Source organism: Salminus brasiliensis, chromosome 25, assembly GCF_030463535.1.
Source record: "Salminus brasiliensis chromosome 25, fSalBra1.hap2, whole genome shotgun sequence".
Lineage (NCBI taxonomy): Eukaryota > Metazoa > Chordata > Actinopteri > Characiformes > Bryconidae > Salminus > Salminus brasiliensis.
Genome location: NC_132902.1, coordinates 3104919 through 3121526, shown reverse-complemented (window position 1 = coordinate 3121526; position 16608 = coordinate 3104919). Strand labels below are relative to the sequence as shown.

General features: G+C 44.3%; 2 protein-coding genes across 5 annotated transcripts in view; one reads left to right on the top strand and one right to left on the bottom strand.

Annotated features, from left to right (window-relative positions):
* Positions 1-12396, bottom strand: part of glis2a (GLIS family zinc finger 2a) — a 40786-nt gene extending 28390 nt beyond the window's left edge. The window contains exon 1 of the mRNA XM_072671754.1: positions 11982-12396. The gene's annotated coding sequence lies outside the window, so the exon portion shown is untranslated. The remainder of the gene's footprint in view (positions 1-11981) is intronic.
* A 72-nt stretch (positions 12397-12468) lies between these two features.
* LOC140548264 (sarcalumenin) overlaps positions 12469-16608 on the top strand; it is a 23884-nt gene continuing 19744 nt past the window's right edge. For 2 of the 4 annotated variants that reach the window (XM_072671753.1, XM_072671750.1), the window contains exons 1-4: positions 12469-12730; positions 13864-14000; positions 14449-15264; positions 16077-16266. In XM_072671753.1, coding sequence (XP_072527854.1) covers positions 16209-16266 — 58 coding nt within the window. In that variant the 5' untranslated portion in view covers positions 12469-12730; positions 13864-14000; positions 14449-15264; positions 16077-16208. The remainder of the gene's footprint in view (positions 12731-13863; positions 14001-14448; positions 15265-16076; positions 16267-16608) is intronic. The other 2 variants (XM_072671752.1, XM_072671751.1) reach the window with 2 other exon arrangements.

The following is a 16608-nucleotide window of genomic DNA, read 5'->3' as shown; positions in this document are numbered from 1 at the left end:
GAGAGAAGCAAAGAGAGAGAGAGACTAAGAGAGAAGCAAAGAGAGAGAGAGCGAGAGACTAAGAGAGAAGCAAAGAGAGAGAGACTAAGAGAAGAAGCAAAGAGAGCGAGAGCGAGAGACTAAGAGAGAAGCAAAGAGAGAGAGAGCGAGAGACTAAGAGAGAAGCAAAGAGAGAGAGAGACTAAGAGAGAAGCAAAGAGAGAGAGAGCGAGAGACTAAGAGAGAAGCAAAGAGAGAGAGAGCGAGAGACTAAGAGAGAAGCAAAGAGAGCGAGAGACTAAGAGAGAAGCAAAGAGAGCGAGAGACTAAGAGAGAAGCAAAGAGAGAGAGAGCGAGAGACTAAGAGAGAAGCAAAGAGAGAGAGAGCGAGAGACTAAGAGAGAAGCAAAGAGAGAGAGAGCGAGAGACTAAGAGAGAAGCAAAGAGAGAGAGAGCGAGAGACTAAGAGAGAAGCAAAGAGAGAGAGAGCGAGAGACTAAGAGAGAAGCAAAGAGAGAGAGAGACTAAGAGAGAAGCAAAGAGAGAGAGAGACTAAGAGAGAAGCAAAGAGAGAGAGAGCGAGAGACTAAGAGAGAAGCAAAGAGAGAGAGAGCGAGAGACTAAGAGAGAAGCAAAGAGAGAGAGAGACTAAGAGAGAAGCAAAGAGAGAGAGAGCGAGAGACTAAGAGAGAAGCAAAGAGAGAGAGACTAAGAGAAGAAGCAAAGAGAGCGAGAGCGAGAGACTAAGAGAGAAGCAAAGAGAGAGAGAGCGAGAGACTAAGAGAGAAGCAAAGAGAGAGAGAGACTAAGAGAGAAGCAAAGAGAGAGAGAGCGAGAGACTAAGAGAGAAGCAAAGAGAGAGAGAGCGAGAGACTAAGAGAGAAGCAAAGAGAGCGAGAGACTAAGAGAGAAGCAAAGAGAGCGAGAGACTAAGAGAGAAGCAAAGAGAGAGAGAGCGAGAGACTAAGAGAGAAGCAAAGAGAGAGAGAGCGAGAGACTAAGAGAGAAGCAAAGAGAGAGAGAGCGAGAGACTAAGAGAGAAGCAAAGAGAGAGAGAGCGAGAGACTAAGAGAGAAGCAAAGAGAGAGAGAGACTAAGAGAGAAGCAAAGAGAGAGAGAGACTAAGAGAGAAGCAAAGAGAGAGAGAGCGAGAGACTAAGAGAGAAGCAAAGAGAGAGAGAGCGAGAGACTAAGAGAGAAGCAAAGAGAGAGAGAGACTAAGAGAGAAGCAAAGAGAGAGAGAGCGAGAGACTAAGAGAGAAGCAAAGAGAGAGAGAGCGAGAGACTAAGAGAGAAGCAAAGAGAGAGCGAGCGAGAGACTAAGAGAGAAGCAAAGAGAGCGAGCGAGAAACTAAGAGAAGAAGCAGAGAGAGAGAGAGAGCGAGAGACTAAGAGAGAAGCAGAGAGAGAGAGAGCGAGAGACTAAGAGAGAAGCAAAGAGAGAGAGAGCGAGAGACTAAGAGAGAAGCAAAGCGAGTGAGAGAGAGAGACTAAGAGAGAAGCAAAGAGAGCGAGAGACTAAGAGAGAAGCAAAGAGAGAGAGAGCGAGAGACTAAGAGAGAAGCAAAGAGAGAGAGAGCGAGAGACTAAGAGAAGAAGCAGAGAGAGAGAGAGACTTAGAGAGAAGCAAAGAGAGCGAGACTAAGAGAGAAGCAAAGAGAGCGAGAGTGAGAGACTAAGAGAGAAGCAAAGAGAGCGAGAGACTAAGAGAGAAGCAAAGAGAGCGAGAGAGAGACTAAGAGAGAAGCAAAGAGAGCGAGAGAGAGACTAAGAGAGAAGCAAAGAGAGCGAGAGACTAAGAGAGAAGCAAAGAGAGCGAGAGACTAAGAGAGAAGCAAAGAGAGAGAGAGAGACTAAGAGAAGCAAAGAGAGCGAGAGAGAGACTAAGAGAGAAGCAAAGAGAGCGAGAGACTAAGAGAGAAGCAAAGAGAGAGAGAGAGACTAAGAGAAGCAAAGAGAGAGAGACTAAGAGAGAAGTAAAGAGAGAGAGAGACTAAGAGAGAAGCAAAGAGAGCGAGCGAGAAACTAAGAGAAGAAGCAGAGAGAGAGAGAGCGAGAGACTAAGAGAGAAGCAAAGAGAGAGAGAGAGAGAGACTAAGAGAGAAGCAAAGCGAGAGAGAGAGAGAGACTAAGAGAGAAGCAAAGAGAGCGAGAGACTAAGAGAGAAGCAAAGAGAGAGAGACTAAGAGAAGAAGCAGAGAGAGAGAGAGACTAAGAGAGAAGCAAAGAGAGCGAGAGACTAAGAGAAGAAGCAGAGAGAGAGAGAGAGAGACTTAGAGAGAAGCAAAGAGAGAGAGAGCGAGAGACTAAGAGAGAAGCAAAGCGAGAGAGAGCGAGAGACTAAGAGAGAAGCAGAGAGAGAGAGCGAGAGACTAAGAGAGAAGCAAAGCGAGAGAGAGAGAGAGAGACTAAGAGAGAAGCAAAAAGAGAGAGACTAAGAGAGAAGCAAAGAGAGCGAGAGACTAAGAGAGAAGCAAAGAGAGCGAGAGACTAAGAGAGAAGCAAAGAGAGCGAGAGACTAAGAGAGAAGCAAAGAGAGCGAGAGACTTAGAGAGAAGCAAAGAGAGAGAGAGCGAGAGACTAAGAGAGAAGCAAAGAGCGAGAGACTAAGAGAGAAGCAAAGAGAGAGAGAGAGAGAGAGAGAGACTAAGAGAGAAGCAAAGAGAGAGAGAGAGAGAGAGAGAGAGACTAAGAGAGAAGCAAAGAGAGAGAGAGACTAAGAGAGAAGCAAAGAGAGAGAGAGACTAAGAGAGAAGCAAAGAGAGAGAGAGCGAGAGACTAAGAGAGAAGCAAAGAGAGCGAGCGAGAAACTAAGAGAAGAAGCAGAGAGAGAGAGAGAGCGAGAGACTAAGAGAGAAGCAAAGCGAGAGAGAGCGAGAGACTAAGAGAGAAGCGAAGCGAGAGAGAGAGAGACTAAGAGAGAAGCAAAGAGAGAGAGAGACTAAGAGAAGAAGCAAAGAGAGAGAGAGACTAAGAGAAGAAGCAGAGAGAGAGAGACTAAGAGAAGAAGCAGAGAGAGAGAGACTAAGAGAGAAGCAAAGAGAGCGAGAGACTAAGAGAAGAAGCAGAGAGAGAGAGACTAAGAGAGAAGCAAAGAGAGCGAGAGACTAAGAGAAGAAGCAGAGAGAGAGAGAGAGACTTAGAGAGAAGCAAAGAGAGCGAGAGCGAGAGACTAAGAGAGAAGCAAAGAGAGCGAGAGACTAAGAGAGAAGCAAAGAGAGAGAGAGAGACTAAGAGAAGCAAAGAGAGCGAGAGAGAGACTAAGAGAGAAGCAAAGAGAGAGAGAGACTAAGAGAGAAGCAAAGAGAGAGAGAGACTAAGAGAGAAGCAAAGAGAGAGAGAGCGACTAAGAGAGAAGCAAAGAGAGAGAGAGACTAAGAGAGAAGCAAAGAGAGCGAGCGAGAAACTAAGAGAAGAAGCAGAGAGAGAGAGAGAGCGAGAGACTAAGAGAGAAGCAAAGAGAGAGAGAGCGAGAGACTAAGAGAGAAGCAAAGCGAGAGAGAGAGAGAGACTAAGAGAAGAAGCAAAGAGAGCGAGAGACTAAGAGAAGAAGCAAAGAGAGCGAGAGACTAAGAGAAGAAGCAGAGAGAGCGAGAGACTAAGAGAGAAGCAAAGAGAGCGAGAGACTAAGAGAAGAAGCAGAGAGAGAGAGAGAGAGACTTAGAGAGAAGCAAAGAGAGCGAGAGCGAGAGACTAAGAGAGAAGCAAAGAGAGCGAGAGACTAAGAGAGAAGCAAAGAGAGAGAGAGACTAAGAGAGAAGCAAAGAGAGAGAGAGACTAAGAGAGAAGCAAAGAGAGAGAGAGCGAGAGACTAAGAGAGAAGCAAAGAGAGCGAGAGAGACTAAGAGAGAAGCAAAGAGAGCGAGAGACTAAGAGAGAAGCAAAGAGAGAGAGAGCGACTAAGAGAGAAGCAAAGAGAGAGAGAGCGAGAGACTAAGAGAGAAGCAAAGAGAGAGAGAGCGAGAGACTAAGAGAGAAGCAAAGAGAGAGAGAGCGAGAGACTAAGAGAAGAAGCAGAGAGAGAGAGAGAGACTAAGAGAAGAAGCAGAGAGAGAGAGAGAGAGCGAGAGACTAAGAGAGAAGCAAAGAGAGAGCGAGAGACTAAGAGAGAAGCAAAGAGAGAGAGAGCGAGAGACTAAGAGAAGAAGCAGAGAGAGAGAGAGAGACTTAGAGAGAAGCAAAGAGAGAGAGAGCGAGAGACTAAGAGAGAAGCAAAGAGAGAGAGAGAGACTAAGAGAGAAGCAAAGAGAGAGAGAGACTTAGAGAGAAGCAAAGAGAGAGAGAGCGAGAGACTAAGAGAAGAAGCAGAGAGAGAGAGAGAGAGACTTAGAGAGAAGCAAAGAGAGAGAGAGCGAGAGACTAAGAGAGAAGCAAAGAGAGAGAGAGAGAGAGACTAAGAGAGAAGCAAAGAGAGAGAGAGACTTAGAGAGAAGCAAAGAGAGAGAGAGCGAGAGACTAAGAGAGAAGCAAAGAGAGAGAGACTAAGAGAGAAGCAAAGAGAGAGAGCGAGAGACTAAGAGAATAAGCAAAGAGAGAGAGACTAAGAGCAAAGAGAGAGAGAGCGAGAGACTAAGAGAGAAGCAAAGAGAGAGAGAGAGACTTAGAGAGAAGGAAAGAGAGAGAGAGAGACTAAGAGAAGAAGCAGAGAGAGCGAGAGACTAAGAGAATAAGCAAAGAGCGAGAGACTAAGAGCAAAGAGAGAGAGAGAGAGACTAAGAGAGAAGCAAAGAGAGCGAGAGACTAAGAGAAGAAGCAAAGAGAGAGAGAGACTAAGAGAAGAAGCAGAGAGAGAGAGCGAGAGACTAAGAGAAGAAGCAAAGAGAGAGAGAGCGAGAGACTAAGAGAGAAGCAAAGAGAGAGAGAGACTAAGAGAGAAGCAAAGAGAGAGAGCGAGAGACTAAGAGAATAAGCAGAGAGAGACTAAGAGCAAAGAGAGAGAGAGCGAGAGACTAAGAGAGAAGCAAAGAGAGAGAGAGAGACTTAGAGAGAAGGAAAGAGAGAGAGAGAGACTAAGAGAAGAAGCAGAGAGAGCGAGAGACTAAGAGAATAAGCAAAGAGAGAGAGACTAAGAGCAAAGAGAGAGAGAGAGAGACTAAGAGAGAAGCAAAGAGAGCGAGAGACTAAGAGAAGAAGCAAAGAGAGAGAGACTAAGAGAAGAAGCAGAGAGAGAGAGCGAGAGACTAAGAGAAGAAGCAAAGAGAGAGAGAGACTAAGAGAGAAGCAAAGAGAGAGAGAGAGAGACTAAGAGAGAAGCAAAGAGAGAGAGAGAGAGACTACGAGAGAAGCAAAGAGAGAGAGAGAGAGAGAGACTAAGAGAGAAGCAAAGAGAGAGAGAGAGAGAGAGAGAGAGAGAGACTACGAGAGAAGCAAAGAGAGAGAGAGAGAGAGAGACTACGAGAGAAGCAAAGAGAGAGGCATAAAGACGGAGGGGGGCAGAAAAGAAAGAAAAATAAGAGAGAGAGAGAGAGAGAGAGAGAGAGAGAGAGAGAGAGAGACAGAGAGAGAGAGAGAGGGAGAGGGAGAGACAGAGAGAGAGAGAGAGGGAGAGGGAGAGACAGAGAGAGAGAGAGAGGGAGAGAGTCTTTTGTGTTACTGTAATTCAAGACCTAAAGTAAAATACTGCAGGAGGTGTTTGTGATCCAACCCTCTCTCTCTCTCTCTCTCTCTCTCTCTCTCTCTCTCTCTCTCTCTCTCTCTCTCTCTCTCTCTCTCAGGTTATATTTTCCATCCCCTTTCTTCCCCCTTTCGCGCGGAGAGAGAGAGCGAAGTGTTCGGGAGAGGAATTCTCTGTGTGTTTGTTTTGGAAATGCACGGCTCTGCGGGGACCGCAAAGAGAGAGAGAGCGAGAGAGCGAGAGAGAGAGAGAGAGAGAGAGAGAAAAACGCTGGAGCCGAGAAGCAGCCGCTGTGGGTCGACGCTTCACGAGAAAAGAATGTCTGGTTTCATCTCTCGCGCTCTCTCTCTCTCTCTCTCTGAGTTTTTACCAAAACCACTAAACCTGATGACCTTCCCAGCATCACTGACACAACCCTGACTTACATCCGTGTCTCACACACACACACACACCCACACACACCCTCACACACACACACACACACACACTCACACACACACACCAGTCATATTCTCATGTCAGTCCTCCCTCTCCTCCTCTCCCCCTATTGTTTTTCCACTCTCTCCCTGAGCTCTTACAGTCAGTTGCATCATGAGCTCTGTTCAGTTTGCCTCTCAGCACCGCGGCAGCAGACCTGCAGCTCTCCGTATCAGACCACCCTGAAACTCAACGCAGGCCCCCATTTCACTCCGGTCGGACATTTACTCCGGCTCTACGTGATGAAAACACATCACACACACTTGGGCCCAGACGCGAGTACGCCGAAACGGCCCCAAACAGACGAGACACTGATGTAAGACGATAAATTCACATTTCATGAATCATAAAAGTACGCACTGCGTATTTCAGAGAGAGACGCGTTACTAAGCAACCGCCTCTGCTTCCACTGAGCGGGTTCAAATACTAATAAAATAAATCTAAATAAATCAGCTAATTAACGTCCACGCGTCTGATTACGAATTAGGACACCCCATAAAAAAATTATCACAAAATAAAGACGTCTTTTAAACATCTGGAAACATCTGGACGACTTTGAGGAGCTCAAACTGAGATCAACACTGGGAGATGGAGGTAATCTAACTACATCTAGCCGAGGATTCTGGAGGAGTCTGAATCCTAATCAAACCTCAGACGTTTCGTCTGGTCTGCTCTTGATTGATGGTGGAAGTGAGAGAGTGGTGAAGAAGATCCGGAGAGCTCTCTGAGGCCTTCAGAAAGAAGGGTGGAGATGCAGAGGAGTCTGGGAGGGGGTTTAAGAAGATCTCAGGACAATCAGAAATCAGCCACTGTTCCACCGTAGCAGGTAGCCCTCACCACAGCCGGTGTCAAAGTACAGCGTCTACCGCTAGACATCAGCTGCGGTGAGGGCTACCTGCTGCCGTGATGACGTTTTAGGACTGTTGGGGGCTGTTTTACTCATCTTGTGGATTTGCTGTTGGACCGAACCTGAAACTGACCTGGTCATGTCGGTCAGCTGCCCCACTTGTAAACGATTTAGCGGACGGTTTCTTTCTGAAGGCCTCAGAGAGCTCTCTGGATCTGGCTATGGTGATCATCTTCACCCTCAAGGAGGTGGACTACCTCAAGAGGTGCAAGCTGAATGGTCCTCACCGTCCCTCCAACCTAAACATCATCAGAAATCTGGGGACAGATCACACAGGAGCTCACAGGGTGGGTGAAAATCCCCCTAAACAAGAGCTGTGATCCATGCAGGGGGCCAAGACTTTTTAAATCGATGCATTTTGGAGATCAGTTCGTCTGCACTTACTCAGGGATTCACAGCAACAGATATTTTGACCAAGAGTCAACAAGAGCAGTTTTGTCAGGCTGACCGGTCAGTGCCGGATATGGCGGATCAGAGCTGAGAGGTTGGCGAGATGGATTCTTAGATTATTATTATTATTACTTTGATTGTCGAATTTCATTCCCTTTTTCTCCCTCTAGCACTAGCAATGCTCCCAACACTAGGAGGGTAAGGCCACCACCACCAGCATCGCTTAAGAGTGATAAGGGGAGAGAGTCGTCTACCCACCCAGAGAAAGAGCCCGGCCAATTGTGCTCTCGGCAGCACGGCTCGGGCTTTGCCATCAGCGGCCAGAGTCTGAGAGAGCACAATTGGCCGCCACTATATTGACTATATTGACATAGTGGCAGCGCATTATGTAGAGCTATGTAGCCGCATGTAGCCACAAAGATCTATGGCGTTTCTTCTCAGAGCTGGAGTCACGGTTGCACTGCGTAGTAGGCCTGAAGTGTGTCAAAACCAGCTGTTTTTCGGCTCTGTATTCAGACGGCATTAACTGGGGAGTGAGCGGCACTCTTTAACAAGGTTTACGTCCCACATCAAGCCGTTTCATTTATTTATTTATTTATTTATTTATTTTTAGTGAGGGAGTATGATTTTCCATGATATGGAAAACCCTCAGTGAGCCTCTGTCAAGTTGGAACCAGTTGCTATTACACATCTGGTGTCAGAGAGAGTGGCCAGTACTCAATAGATTCATGGCCCTGTTAAAGGTGGGGCAGCAGTCCAAGCCCACTGTGCACATATGCAGAGCAGCAAACAATGGAACGTCTGATTGAAGCTTGCCTTGTCTGAAGGATGAAAGGAGGACTAGCTATGCTCGCTTGCGCAAATCAACATGTAAGTGTTTAGCTTAAAGACATTCGGTACATAAACAAACACAAATACATCATACATCACAAAAACATCAACAAGCACAAAGTTATTATAAGAATAATAATAAAGTTTTTCATCTTAAAATTCTATTGCAATCAAAATGATTGAATCCCCACTGCAAGTTAGATTTTTATGCAAAATGTATAAACCTTTAGCTGTTTGCAATGAACCAATCAAAAAAGAGCAATTTTATAGTAAATATAATAATTATTTTAAAAAATCGAATATAACAAATTTCTCCAAATTCGACACAAAATATCATTTTTGATTCTTTTTCTTCCAGACATACAGCTGATCCCAAAAAGGGCCCGTAAGTTCTGAAAAGTTCTGGTCTTCTCTCCTCGCTCCACAGAACAGAATCCCAAAACTGCTTTAGAATGATGACACAACACCAGAACTTTCTGCTTGGGCATCACTGGGCCTTGCAACAGGACAATGATCCCAAGCATACTTCAGAGTCCACCAAGGCTTGGTTTCAGCAGAAGTCCTGGAAGATTCTGGGATCTTTGCTGCAGTGTGAAAAAGGTGGTTGCAGCAGCAGCAAACCCAAGAATATTAGCGAACTGGAGGTCACTAAGGTTAGTACTGGAGTACTAAAGACGATTCTACAGATGATTCTGAGACTGTGGTCGTCATTAAAAGTGGGATTTTGTGTTGAATTTGGAGAAAGCATGTGCTCTATTTGTTGTGTCGAGTTATCTGAATTGGTTTTGTTTGATTGGTTTTATTGCAAACAGCTGAAAGTCGATCGATTTGTATTCTATTGGCTCCATGATGGCACGCAGTGCTTGGACCCCACTGATTGCCATTTGCTATGCTGCCATTATGACTACAAAGCATTGTAGTTTTCATTTCTATATCGAGTAGAATTATTCAGCATTAAATATATTTGCTTTTAGGGACTGGTGTGATCTCCTTGAGCAGCAGTAACTTCGACCAAATGTTTCCAGCAACTGAAAATCAATCCTGCACAACGGGTTGGAGGAATTTTGGCCCACTCCTCCTTACAAAACTGCTTCCACTCAGTAATGCTCACGGACTTCCTGGCCTGAAAACTGCTCTTTTTAGGTCCGTCCACAACATTTCTACTGGCTCACGCTCTGGACTCTGACTTGGTCATTCCAAACTGTTGAATGTCTCTGGCTTTAACCATTTCTGTGTAGTCTTACTTGTGTGTTTAGGGTCACGGTCTTGCTGTCATGACAGATATCCTGGCATGTTCCTGTAAAATTAAACCCGCAGGTCCATCAATAACGGTAAGCCATCTTAGACCCGAGTCAGCAACGCAACCCGAAACCATAATACCACCACCCCCATGTTTAACAGCTGGGTTCAGGCTCTTATGTTGGAATGCTGTGATTGTTTTTCGCTTCAACCAAAACTTTCCACTGTGTGTTCATTTGTCCAGCGATCCTTCAACAGGCCTTTGGCTTAACCATGTGGTCTGGAGCAAACTTCAGACAGGCAGCAGAGTTTCTCAGAGTGCTTTCTGGAGAGTTGTGGCTTTTTTTTTCTTGCTATCCTGCCATGCAGACCATTCTTGGTCAACTCATGGATACTGTTTGACTCATGAACATTCAGATTACCCTGTAGGACCTTAGGTGACCTCAGAGGCATGGCGCACTTCCGTAATCATGTAAAGTGAAGACCCAAGTTTATGGTCTTGTTCAGGTGTGCGCTAAACTAACATCTGATGGTCATCTTCTCAATCCTTTCGGAACTAAATTCTTTACATTTAAATTCACTCTTTTAAAACGTCAAGACAATAGAAGCTGATTCATTTTAGTAAAAAACTATGATGTTTTTGCAACATTTGTTTAACTGGGTTCTATGCAGAGATCAGATTATGATCCGATTACATGTCAGGTCAAATTTATGCAGAAATACAGACTTTCTTCGCCCGCCGTTCAATAGAAATATGTTGAATCTTTAAATTAAGAAATACATTTACATTTGTTTCGTTCTTACTGACCCATAAACTACCCATTCTCGAGTGTTTCAGCCTGAGCTATGTTTTAATTAATTTATTTATTTTTATATTTGAGGAACTTTTATATTTCCAGGTTAGAAATTAATGTTAGAAATACTTCATTATAATACAAAAAGCTGAGGTATTAAATATATTATTTATCGCACCAAGTTGAAACATGTTTTTTTTTAAACATCAATCACAATGTATGTTTTTATAATAACTTATTATAACACAACATTTGCATATTTATGAACAATATATTGCTGTTCCCAGCGTCGCCGCGAAAAAGGTGAAAGTTTACCGCAACACGTCATTTCCAAAACATAAGACTGGTTGTGATGGTAATGACACCTGGTGACGGTAATGACAGGGTTACAGTTTCACCATCAGCATCTTTTGAACTTTAACTTTCTAAAACTAATGTTCATTCTAGAGAATATAGAATATCAGTAAAGTGTGAAAAGAGAAGTGAACCCTTTGGAGTGGCCTGGATTTTTACACTTATTTGCCACTCGCAAATAAATAAAAACTATTTTAATTCTATATTAGCTCAACTTTGGCCATCGTGTAAACAGCATGTAAACATTGTCTTGGCATAAATACAACAAAATTATTGCTCAATTTATTTGAATATAACTTAATTATTGTTCATTTTATTTTAGCATAACTAAATTATTGCTAATTCCATTTTAGCATAAATTAATTATTGTTTATTTTATTTTTATAACTAAATTGTTTATTTTATTTTTTATAACTAAGTTATTGCTTATTTTATTTTAGCATAACTTAATTATTGCTCATTTTATTTTAGCATAACTAAATTATTGCTCATTTTATTTTAGCATAACTAAATTATTGTTAATTTTATTTTTTATAACCAAGTTATTGCTCCTTTTATTTTAGCATAACTTAATTATTGTTTATTTTATTTTAGCGAAACTTAATTATTGCTCATTTTGTTTTAGCATAACTTATTGTTAATTTTATTTTTTATAATTAAATTATTGCTTATTTTATTTTAGTAAAACTTAATTATTGCTTATTTTATTTTAGTAAAACTTAATTATTGCTTATTTTATTTTTGTATAACTAAATTATTGCTAATTTTATTTTAGCATAACTAAATTATTGCTGTTTCTTGTTTATTTTATCAAAAGTTAAGATGCTAAAAAGAGCCTCCAACTGAAGAATCCCCCAAACACTGAGCAGACAACAGTTCTGTTTGGATGATTCACAAACAACCGATTCTCGAGAACCGACTCGTTTAGGAATCGTTCGCCACCGCCGACCGTTACACCTGTAGCGTTTCCTCACGTGACGCGGCGGCGGCGGCGGCGGCCACCCCACACGGCTTTCGGGCGATCGGTTCTCCGTTATATAGAACTGCTGCGGAGCCGATACGAGGAAAACGTCGCGTATTACAAGCTCTCGATACTCCTGTCAAAGTTTCCTGGGGTTAAGCCCGTCTGCTCCGACCATGTCCGTCCACTGCTGGTTTCCCTGAGGTGATCCTAACGGCCGGCTCCTCGCGCGCCCTGGTTAGCGCGCTAGCTGAGGGCTGAGGCGGTCGCTCCGGCTCCGGCTCCGGGGGAGACACGGCTCCACGTTTTAGGACAAAACACGGTTTTTAACCCGAGATACTTTACAAATAAAGCCTGTTATCGGCGGCGCCGGTCGCCGCGGGTCAGTCTCCAGCCGAGCTGACCCATAAATCACAGTCTGCCGCGAGATTTTACCTCAGAAGATGGCTCGTCAGGCTACGTGACCGTTGGGCTCCTTCCCTCCGCCGCCTCGCTTAGCTCGCCGCTACAGCCGCCGGTCCTCCGCTGTCGAAGAAAGCAGCAGCGGCTTCGCCTCATTCAGTTTCCCCCCCCTGTGTGTGTGTGAGTGTGTGTGAGTGTGTGTGTGTGTGTGTGTGTGTTTTCAGCTAGCTGTATGTTTCCCGGGCGGCTTCGTGTGATAGTAGTAGTTCGTCGGCCGAACTTGTCTAGTTTTCAGCGTCGCGCTGAAGTTAAGCGGAGCTCCGGGGGGAGAAATCTCTCACTTCGGTCGTAATCAGCGCAAATTCAGCAGCATCGTGTGAGTACGACGCCTGTCATCCAGCGGCGGCGAGAGCGGAGTCCTCCTGCCGAGGAGTCGCCTTTCCTGGAGTGGGAGATCACACTGAGGGAGGAGGAGGAGGAGGAAGGAGGGAGGGAGGGGAGGGAGGGGGGGGTGAAGAGCGGAATGATGTTTTTTTGACTCCTCCAGATGTGCTCTCTCTCTCTCTCTCTCTCTCTCTCTCGCTCTCTCTCTCTCTCTCTCTCTCTCTCTCTCTCTCTCTCTCTCGCTCTCTCTCTCTCTCTCTCTCTCTCTCTCTCTCTCCCCCCCAGAGACACGTGACCGAGCGATGTGGAGCTGCTGTGCCGCATATCGACGGCAGGGGGCGCAGATCTTCAGCTTCACGCTGGCTGAGGGAGAGGACGACCACCCCTCATCATAAAAGGTCATCAGTGTTTGGGTGATTCTTCAGTTGGAGGCTCTTTTTTTATCATCTTAACCTTTGATCAAAAATATAAAAATGAAATGAGCAATAATTAAGGTATACTAAAATGAAATGAGCAATAATTAAGGTATACTAAAATGAAATGAGCAATAATTTGGTTATGCTAAAATGAAATGAGCAATAATTTAGTTATACTAAAATGAAATGAGCAATAATTAAGGTATACTAAAATAAAATGAGCAATAATTTAGTTATACTAAAATGAAATGAGCAATAATTTAGTTTTGCTAAAATGAAATGAGCAATAATTTAGTTTTGCTAAAATGAAATGAGCAATAATTTAGTTATACTAAAATGAAATGAGCAATAATTTAGTTTTGCTAAAATGAAATGAGCAATAATTTAGTTATAAAAAATAAAATGAGCAATAATTTAGTTATGCTAAAATGAAATGAGCAATAATTTAGTTTTGCTAAAATGAAATGAGCAATAATTTAGTTATAAAAAATAAAATGAGCAATAATTTAGTTATACTAAAATGAAATGAGCAATAATTTAGTTATACTAAAATGAAATGAGCAATAATTTAGTTATAAAAAATAAAATGAGCAATAATTTAGTTATACTAAAATGAAATGAGCAATAATTTAGTTTTGCTAAAATGAAATGAGCAATAATTAAGGTATACTAAAATGAAATGAGCAATAATTAACTTATACTAAAATGAAATGAGCAATAATTAACTTATACTAAAATGAAATGAGCAATAATTAACTTATACTAAAATAAAATAAGCAATAATTAAGTTATAAAAGATAAAATGAACAATAATTAGTGAGTTAGGGAGAGTGAGTACACACACACACACACCCAGAGCGGTGGGCAGCCAAATCCAGCGCCCAGGGAGCAGAAAGGGTAAAGGACCTTGCTCAAGGGCCCAACAGTGGCAGCTTGCCGAGCCCGGGAATCGAACCCACAACCTTGTTATCGATAGCCCAGCGCTCTAACCGCTGAGTAGGGTCAGCAGGGTGGCCTGTCTTGGTTTTCAAAAAAAACAAAAAAAGACCCTGGAGATGCACTGGGTGGCTGGCGTGCTGTGGTTTGAATGCGGGGAAATGTTGTTTTTAATGTAGGATTGCTGCTGTGTCTCTGGTGGTGCAGACGGATCATGCTGGGCTGGAAGAAGACAGAGCAGACCACCCCGAGTCAACAGACTCCACCACTGCAACCAATCCAAGGCATCAAATTGGCCTCAGAGCAGTATCAAGAGGTATTATTGCAGCAGGCTGTGTCCCAATTGCATACTACACACTAAGGTTAAAGGGTGTAGACTATATACTGATCCTAATGGTGCAGGTTTGGCAGGGTAGTGCTTACAGGAAGTGAGGAAGCGTTGGCATGCCAACATACGTCGCTCTCCAGCTTTTGTTGGTGTGCATCGTTACCCGTCAGTAGCTCCTCCCTTTCTTTTTCGTTTTGCATTGCATTGTGGGGTTGTGGCCCGGTATGTATCTTGGATATTTGAGTACTTATCTATACCACATTCCTCATACTCAAAAACTAGCCAGTATCAGCCACTACTACGCAATTGGGACGCACCCTTAGTCTTAAACACGGCTTGGACTAAATGTTTAAATGCTGGAGAAGTGTCTCTAGCAAATATCAACAATGTAACTGATGCCTGTGTATGAATTTCTGAATAACTGCATTCCATGTAGATACCTGTGCTTTGTAGTTCTGTGGAGCGAAGCAACAGAGCTCCACCTGGTGGCCACGCAGTACCAAGTGCTCCTCGTCCACCAGCTAGGAATTCAGCTCCGTCAAGGATGTTGGTTGGATGTGACCAGCACTTTTACTTGGGGATGCCTAAAAAACACATATACTGCAACCCAGACCTGCCCTAGCTCATCAGCATGATGGAGCCTGGCTGCCATTGGCTGCCACTAGAGGGACCTTCTGGTCAGTTATCTCAACCCATGTATTTTTTGCCAGACCTGCATGGCTGTGGCTACTAGAGGCTGGTGGTTGCCACTAAGCCCAGCACAGCAGCGACAGCTGCCAGAATTGCTGGCCAGGTCAGTGTTTTGGTAGCTGCTAGCTGCCCCTGTCCTGCCCCTGACCTTCCCTGCTGTCAGAGGTCATTCAGACCTTGTACAGAAGTGGCCTGAATAGCCACAGATTGTAACTTTACAGCAGCAGCAGTGTTTTCTAATGCACTTTATGCATTTAGCCATTTGGATGCAGCACCACCATGCAGCTGAGACACTTGGAGGAAAGCGCCGGGTCCCCAGGTCCGCCACAAAAGATAAGACACCAGACGCCTGTGCCGGCCGACATCGCTTAAGAGTGATGAGGGGAAAGAGCGCCATCTACCCACCCGGAGAGAGCTCTCTCAGACTCCGCCCGCTGATGGCAAAGAAGCATGACTCAGGATTTGAACTCACGACCCCCCCTGGGACATAGTGGCAGTGAATGGATTAATGCTGCTGGGCTCCTGGGCGTGGACCAGTGGATTCACACCGACTATGGCTGAGGTTGGTTTCTATCAAATTTTCGGTTGTCGGTTCTCTTGTTCTCTTATCCTTCTAGATAACTGGCACTCCAGGCAAAAGGGGTTCTACATAATACTAAAAACTTTGCTGCGATATACCTCAATGACGAAGTGTAAGTTCTTGAAAGGCTATGCTTGTTAAGGGGCCCCCTAGTGGCCGCATTTGTGGACAAAACTGGTTCCCACCCCTTGATCGTTCCCACCCCGTGATCGCCTGATTCCTCTGTCAGTTATTAATAACCTTGGTGGCTTCCAGTTCTACCAGTGGAGTCCTAAGCAGTGGGAGAGTTGCTTAGCTGTGTATACACTACAAAGTTTGTGGACACCCCTTCTAATGAATTTATTCAGCAATTTTAAGATGCACCTATTGCTGTCACTGATGTGCAAATGCACACACATGCACAGCTTGTCAAGTCCCAGTAGAGAAGTACTGCCAATAGAATAGGACACTCTGGAGCAGATAAGCACCATGCCAAACGCCAGCCATGGGCTAAATGAGTACAAAGCCCTTCAGCATTGTGTTCTCTGAATGATGAATGATGGTGCTCCTGACCTCAGTGACGCATGTGTTGCTGAATGCAATCAAATCCTCGTAGAAAATCTCTAAAATCAGGTTGAAAGCCTTCTTCCCTGGACATTAGACACAGTTAATGAGCAATGAGCAATTGGTGTCCCAATACTTTTGTCCCTGTAGTGTGCATAGATCCCAATAAAGCAGGATACGTTCAGTGTCTCGGGTCAAATGCTGGTCGAGCTAATCTCTGCTCTTTGTCGCTCTCCTTCACCTTCCCACAGGCTCCACGATTGGCCCTCACTGCAGCTGTCGCTCATACTGGCTGACGTGTCTGTGTCCTGACCCTGCCCCGTGCCCTTCCTCGGGGGGTATATAAAGCTTGCAGGAGAGGCTTGGCACCCCTGGCAGTCGAAATGAAACTCCTGCTCCCGCTCTCCTGCCTGCTCAGCCTGCTGGCCCTCACCACCGCAGGTATGACTGTGTATATTTGTGTGTGTGTGTGTGTGTGTGTGTGTGTGTGTGTGCCAAGAATTGAACTTTTTAAATATCATATGTATCAAAGCAACATCAGCTTCTACTGCCAGTATTTAGTCTGATATGCACTGGTCCAGCTTTAAAGGTTGGAAGACGTTGGAGATGTTGGTTTCGTGGTGGATTTTGGGATGGCTGTTGGTTTGAAGCCCATCTGTTCCTTTTCAAATTGACTGAAACTGTGGAGGAACTTTGCTTTGAGGAACCTTCAAGGAACCTCAAGGATCTGCACCTCAAACGATGTAGATGCTACACGTACGTTCTCTCTGAAGATGATTTGAC